Source organism: Dipodomys ordii, unplaced genomic scaffold (assembly GCF_000151885.1).
Source record: "Dipodomys ordii isolate 6190 unplaced genomic scaffold, Dord_2.0 Scaffold89, whole genome shotgun sequence".
In the NCBI taxonomy this organism is placed as follows: Eukaryota; Metazoa; Chordata; class Mammalia; order Rodentia; family Heteromyidae; genus Dipodomys; species Dipodomys ordii.
The window spans coordinates 2,179,550-2,186,611 of NW_012267305.1; the positions used below are offsets into that span (position 1 = coordinate 2,179,550).

At 40.4% G+C, this 7,062-nt stretch overlaps 1 protein-coding gene across 1 annotated transcript in view; it reads right to left on the reverse strand.

Annotated features, from left to right (window-relative positions):
* Positions 1-2,178: 2,178 nt before the first annotated feature.
* LOC105992844 (piwi-like protein 4) overlaps positions 2,179-7,062 on the reverse strand; it is a 33,659-nt gene continuing 28,775 nt past the window's right edge. Inside the window, exons 16-20 of the mRNA XM_013025926.1 lie at positions 6,579-6,649; positions 5,254-5,407; positions 2,662-2,781; positions 2,423-2,570; positions 2,179-2,297 (exon numbers count right to left, since the gene is read on the reverse strand). Of these exons, the coding sequence (XP_012881380.1) occupies positions 2,181-2,297; positions 2,423-2,570; positions 2,662-2,781; positions 5,254-5,407; positions 6,579-6,649 (610 nt within the window). The 3' untranslated portion in view covers positions 2,179-2,180. The remainder of the gene's footprint in view (positions 2,298-2,422; positions 2,571-2,661; positions 2,782-5,253; positions 5,408-6,578; positions 6,650-7,062) is intronic.

The following is a 7,062-nucleotide window of genomic DNA, read 5'->3' on the forward strand; positions in this document are numbered from 1 at the left end:
TACAAGTGTGATCCATCAGAGCCCAGTTCTTTGTGATATTTCTAATCATGTCTATAATGTGTTTAATCTTCTTCACTTGAAAACAATGTGTCAGTGCAATGTAGAATGACTGCTACACTAGTGCCTCTGGCCACTGGCTATGACTTGTCCCATAAAGAGAATGTGCCACTCTCCTAATTGGGGCCTTCCATGTCACCTTTCTTCTTGCAAGCAGAATTTGACATCAGAAATTTCTCTTCATGAAAATATCTTTTGCATATAGACATGCTCTCATCATCAGGTATGGAAGGGTTAAGAAGAAAATATGCTAACAAGGGAGAGTAAGACTAAGTGACCCAGCTAGGAGATCACGTTATCCTAGAGGCGAGGTGAAACCTGCCTCTGATGACATGGGAAACACTGACCACTGACTGGCAAACTTAGCAAAGTGGAGGTTATTGGTGCCTTGGCCAACACCATGTTGACCCAGTGATGTGGTGAAATTTTGATAGCAACTGGATGTATCAGGTACAGATTATTCTTTTACACGTTTCTATAAAGAATAGCAAAGACATAGAGTGGTACCTAGACATATAAATGGTTTATTGTTTATACTTAAATGGGCATAATTTTATTTTTTATTGTAAAGATGAGGTACAGAGGGGTTACAGTTACATGAGTAAGGCAATGAGTACATTTCTTGGTTTATGTTTTAAGATGGAAGAAATAATTATAATAACAGTGGAAAGGGATTGTTAAGGGGAAAATGGTGATGCAGAAAAGAGAGGAAAGAATCAGAACAAAGAATCATGTACAACACCCAGAATGGCTGATATTAACTGAAATAAATGTACATCACAAGAGCAAGTGGGTTGGGTTTTGCTAAAACTAGATAGTGAGGGGTTCACTTAAATGCCAACTTAAAATTCCAGTAACAAGCTGGGTGCTCATGGCTCACACCTGTAATCCTAGCTACTCAGGAGGCTGAGATCTGAGGATCGAGGTTCAAAGACAGCCTGGGCACAAAGTCCATGAGACTCTTATCTCCAATAAACCACTAGAAAACCAGAAGTGGTGCTGTGGCTCAAGTTGTAGAGTGCTTGCCTTGAGCTGAAGAGCTGAGGGACAGTGCCCAGGCCCAGAGTTCAAGCCCTTATGACTGACAAAAAATCCAGTAACAATAAACATATGTGATATTCTAAATTTCCTTACTTTCGAATAATTATTTAAACTATTTCAAAATATGGTCTATAATATTATTTAAGAATGCCTCTGGGTCTGGGAACCCAGCTCAAGTGGCAGATCACTTGCCTCGCAAGCATAGGCCCAGGTTCAGAGAGGGAAATCAGACCTCACTCACTTACCATCACCCATGCACAGAACAGGCAATATTTAAGTTGGTGAGATTATTTTACGTGATGGGATATTTTAATTGCATGCTACATTAAGAATTTACTCCAAGCATGCCAGGCACCTGTGGCTCACACCTGAAATCCTAGCTACTCAGGAGGCTAAGCTCTGAGGATCACAGTTTAAAGCCAGCCCGGACAAGGAAAGTCTGTGAGACTCTTATCTCCAGCAAACCACTAGAAAACCAGAAGTGGTGCTGTGGCTCAAGTGGTAGAGCGCTCGTCTTGAGCTAAAGAGCTGAGGGATAGCGCCCAAGCCTAGCGTTCAAGTCCCACAACCGACCAAAAAAAAAAGAATTTACTCCAAACATAAAACTTAAAATATTGTAGTATGTATGTGTGTGTGTGTGTGTGTGTGTGTGTGTGTGTGTGTGTGTGTGTGTGTGTGTTGGTCCTGTATCAGGGCCTGGGCACTGTCCCTGAGCTTTCTACAACTTGAGTCACATATGTACTTCTGGCTTTTTGGTGGTTAGAGAAAATTTTAAGGACTTTCCTCCTGGGGCTGACTTCAAACTACAATCCTCAGATCTCAGCCTCTTGGGTAACCAGGATTACAGGTATGAGCCCACAGCTTGTTTGTCTTTATAACTTTTTCAAACTAAGGCATTTGTAGTTTTTTCCCCCTCAGTTAAAAGTAAGTTAAAAAAGTAAGTTAAAAGTAAATTTGAGCCTTCCCAACCTCCACCTCCCCCCACCCCCGCCGCTCCGTTAGCTTTTGGCAGATTTGTATGAAGCGTTTCAACTATCAACTACTTGCTGCATTTTCATGAAATGATGCTAATGACGAAGTCATCAGATGTAGAAGAGACAATCAGCCAGGCCCAAGCTTGGCTCCTTGTGGATGCTTTCTGCCACCAGAAAGGTCAGCTTGTGTGCGTACTGGCATGGTGCTGGGACACTGATCAGACCCTGAGGAAGGAAAAGCAAGATGATCATCAAGAAATAATCTTGTTCTTTGAAGCACTTGTCTTCTTTCCGAGTTTTGTCCAGCTAGATGGGATTCTTGAGTACCATCAGTAAATAGTCTTACTTACCTGACGGTTGTAGTACAGATGGCAGAGTTTGAATGTCAGTCTCTGAATGTGGTCAGGGTTCAAGCCATTGTCATCATAGATGATATTATAGTAGGTGGGGTTAATGGTACCATTATGGGCAGTCTGGCTGACCAAATAAAAGTCATACCTGAAGATCATAAAATGAAATTAAATAGAGTGAGCCCAAACCTAAAGAACACATAATGAATGATCACTATATTTTTTCCAAGATCTCTTACCACTCAGGATGTGTTGCTTCTGAATCCACAACAGTGCCCAGAATAGGGTTCTTAAGGGTGTAACCCACTTTTGTCAAGAACCAGGTCATGCACCTCTTCCTGACCACGACCATGGACAGCCTGTAGGCAGAAGTCAGAAACAGAAAAGCAATCCACGTAGTTTCGTAATTTTAAATATTAAATAAATAAAATTCACTAGAAAACACCACAAAATAAAGAAAAGACTTCCTTCCTTAGAGAAATATACAACTCTCCAAGTAGATTGTTCTCAGTAGTTGTGAAAAGTATTATGGCAAATCATTTGCTAATTTATACTGTTTAAAGGGCAGGAAGAATGGTCAGTAGAACAATGAACTTCCATTGCAAGTGTGCACATGCACACATATGCTAGCCAGTACCATGGCTTGAACTTGAGGCCTTGTGTTTTCTGGGTTTGCTTGCTCATGGCCAGGTCTCTGACACTTGAGTCACCCCTCCATTCCAGCATTTTGCTTCTAGCTGTCTTTGAACCACAATTCTCTGATTTCAGCCTTATGAGTAGCTAGGATTCTAGGCATGAGCCACCAGTACATGGCTTTGATTGAATTTTGAGGAAAATACTTTCCAGAATTATTCATGGAGACATTTTGTCCCATTAACAGGAGTCACCTTATTTTTCCCTTTACTCTTCCTCTTGAGTGTATTTCTGAGTAGCAAGAAATAATCATGAGTTCCTGTTACTCGTCTCTTATGGATCATACAAAACCAACATTCCTCAGGTGAATGGATTTGACCAATGTATGTGTGGGTAAATGCTGATTGCCAAGTGCTAAAATACTTCATAAAGTCAAGGACAAATCTCAGTATTCACCATCATATAAAGACTTCTGAGATGCAGGGATCAATGTGAAGTTTCAGCTTGAACGTTGTAATTAATTTGAAATTAATTCTGAATGTTGTCTCTCTCTCTCTTTCTCTCTCTCTCTCTGTGTAGGTCGTAGGGCTTGAACTCAGAGCCTGAGCCCAAGGCTAATGCTCTATCACTTGAGCCACAGCTCAAGCCACTTTGGCTTTTTGCTAGTTCATCAGAGAATGTCTCATGGACATTACTTCCTGGGCTATAGCTTTGAACCACGATCCTCCTATCTCAGCCTCCTGAGTAGCTCAGATTACAGGTGTGAGTCACAATTGTCCCACTTGAATGTTTTCAATATTGATGTTTTTAATAGTTGATGTCACAGGTTAAGAAAAGTAATGTCTATCTCCTTCAGTTGCAGAACTTACTTCTGCCTCTTTTAATTGCATATTGAAGTTCTTATTTTTAATCATTCATTTGAGATACATTCACCTGAAATCAGGGGGAGAAATCTGGGTGTAGCTTCAGTGACCTTGTATAGGGAGTAGTTAGGATTTTCCTAACAATAACTGGCTGAGGTCAAGATGCAAGTCTTGTGTGACTTTGGTTGATGGCAGTTACAGAGTGCAGTGTATCACTGAACCTGCGATTATTGTCCTTCCTAATTTTGCTTTTTCTTTGTTAAAGTCTTGGGGCTTGAACTCTGGGTCCCTGAGCAATTTTGCTCAATGCTAGCTCTCTACCACTGGCACCACTTCCAGTTTTCTGGTGGTTATTTTTGGAGATAATATTCTCGCAGACTTTTCTGCCTGAGCTGGCTTCAAACTGCGATCCTCATATCTCAGCTTCCTGAATAGGTAGGATTACAAGCATGAGCCACTGGCACCCAGCCCTAATTTTGCATTTTTTTTTGGTCGATCGTGGGGCTTGAACTCTGGGCTTGGGCACTGTCCCTCAGCTCTTCAGATCAAGGCGAGTGCTCTACCGCTTGAGCCACAGCGTCACTTCCACTTTTCTAGTGGTTTTTATTGGAGATAAGAGTCTCACAGACTTTCCTTGCCCGGGCTGGCTTTGAACTATGATCCTCAGATCTCAGCCTCCTCAGTAGCTAGGATTACAGGCGTGAGCCAATGGCACCCGGCTTAATCTTGCATTGTTATATCTAATTTTGCATTGTTACATCTTTCTTGCCTTTGACACGACATTCTCACCAAGAAAAAATCTGTACTGAAATGCTGAATGTACAAATGCAACAAGGGAGCCAGTGCTTTGTGTTCAAGATAGTCTGATTTGCATCCACCGCTTGGATTTCTTTCATGGTTCCCACACCTTCCAGCACTTTTCAGCACCATAACTAACTCAGCACACTAGAGCCTACAATTTATTCTCGTGTGTTACTTGTGCCTTCAATCTGAAATCGCAGGCTATTTTCTAGGCACGTTAATATACGTTCTTATACATATTAAAATAAGCAAAATAATCATCTTTATTTGCCAGCAGCCCTGAAGACTTTCTGTGAGTCTGTGTCAGCTGCCTCCAACGTATCTGCCTTTCTCTAGGTGACCCATCTCGGGCCCCCAGAGTTTCTGTTTGCAGTCTATGTGAGGCCATCTTGACTACCCTTGGAACATCTATACAGCCATACTGAAATGGTGCAGAAGCACATTGCATAGAAAGTCATGTTTGTACACTTTGTGTTTAATAGTTGCAGGTGAACATGCGATCATTGGGAGTGGCAGAGAAAGAGCAATAAATACCTGGAACTTGGACTGGATTCTCTGATGCTGCTCAGCAGTTGCGGGACTTCACATTCAAGAATTGTTTTTAGCTGGCCAGCCTCGACACCATCTCGATACACGATTATCCGTGCTGGCAAATAGTGGTTGTACTTGAACCATTTTTTCAGTGCTCCTGCAATAGTTGGTATAAGAATGATGCCAGCCAAAAAGAGTATTCCCACATCATATTTCAGTGTTTAAAAAACAAACAGGGCAATATCTAATTTGGGTAATTCAGAATAGAGATATATCTAGTTTGCATTATAGCGCAGTAAGAGTGAAAGATTTTAGGAGCATCTTTCATCTCTACTTGATGATCTCTATGACATGTTATATTCTTAAATTTAGTATATGTCTTTAGCCCAATTTTAATATTTAAGCAACAAATTCAAAGTTTACCTTATTTGACAGACAACCAGATTATTACTAATTTGCCTTTTTCTTCTAGCCTTTAACTTCTCTCAGTAGATATAGACTATGATCTATTTGTACCACTTTCTTCCCCAATGAAAATATAAAAACATATGAAAAAGACTTTTCCACCTACTCCCTGTAGAAACTGTCTAGGAGTAGGAATTGTATGTTAACTTCTACACAGAGAAACTTTCAATAACAATTGCTAAAAGAAATATTTACCAAGTTTTGAAATGAGGGACAAAGTAAGAGTGCAATAATTCTTTTCATGCACATACTATACATTTTATTTTAGAAGAGTTTATTTTAAAAATTTCATTTCAGTTTGAAAGAAGATAATCATATATCCTGGATGATCGACGTGTTCACCAAGTTCATTTGAAAAAATTATCACCCCCGTTTACAGATTGGAAAATACAGACTGGAAGAGAGGTGATCTGCACGCAGTTAGAAGCCATGCACTGTGAATTAGGGTCTCCTTTCTACTCTGCCATCTCTCTATCATTTCCCATTTTGCCACAGTTTGCCTGTAAGCATGGCTATCTTAGAGCCAGAGACTAGTCTCCTGTGTCTAGACTTACACAGCTCTGTCATAAGCCTACTTTCTTTTGGCAGTTTTCTTTTTGTCTTCAGACTGCTTTCCAGAGACCACCAGCAATCACAAACTTTTGTCCCTTTTGGATTTTTGTTTACCACACAAAGATAAGTGCCACACAGTCCGACTTTTTAGCCTGTAGAGTCGGCACATAAATTTGGGATACCCAACTAGGTGACAGTTGGCAAGTTTAGTGAGTTTGCTTCTGCCTAGCTTGTCTGTTTATAAGCACATAAAATGTGGGTCTATTGGACAATCCTTGGAGCCCACCCTCTAACTGATGTAATTTTAGTACCAGTCATGAAGACTTTTAAACAGTCCGCAATATTGGTGTTTGTATTCTGGAGGATGCAGCGGGAAAACCACCTAAAGCAAGCAAAAGACAAGAGTAAAATTCAACTTCAATATTCCCACTCTAAAAATGTAGTAATACTAAATTAAGCAATAGACATAAAATCAATGTTCATAATTTGGTATGTGCTATGTGATAACATTTTAAAAAGTACCTCATCCAAGAATCAATTTATTGTTATTTGAAACCATAGTGTTAGCATTGGGGTGCAAGTCCTGGCTACTCACTAGTTATATCGCTTGGCTATGTGAACTTCATCTTAATTTCTCCAACTGTACCAAAGAGATTGCCAAGATAGTAAAGTACTTACTACCTTCTAGGTTTAAGATAAACATTTAAGGAGCTGGGAAGGTGGCTCAGTGGTAGAGTGCTTGCCTTGCATGCATGAGGCCCTGGGTTCGATTCCTCAGCACCACATAAGCAAAAA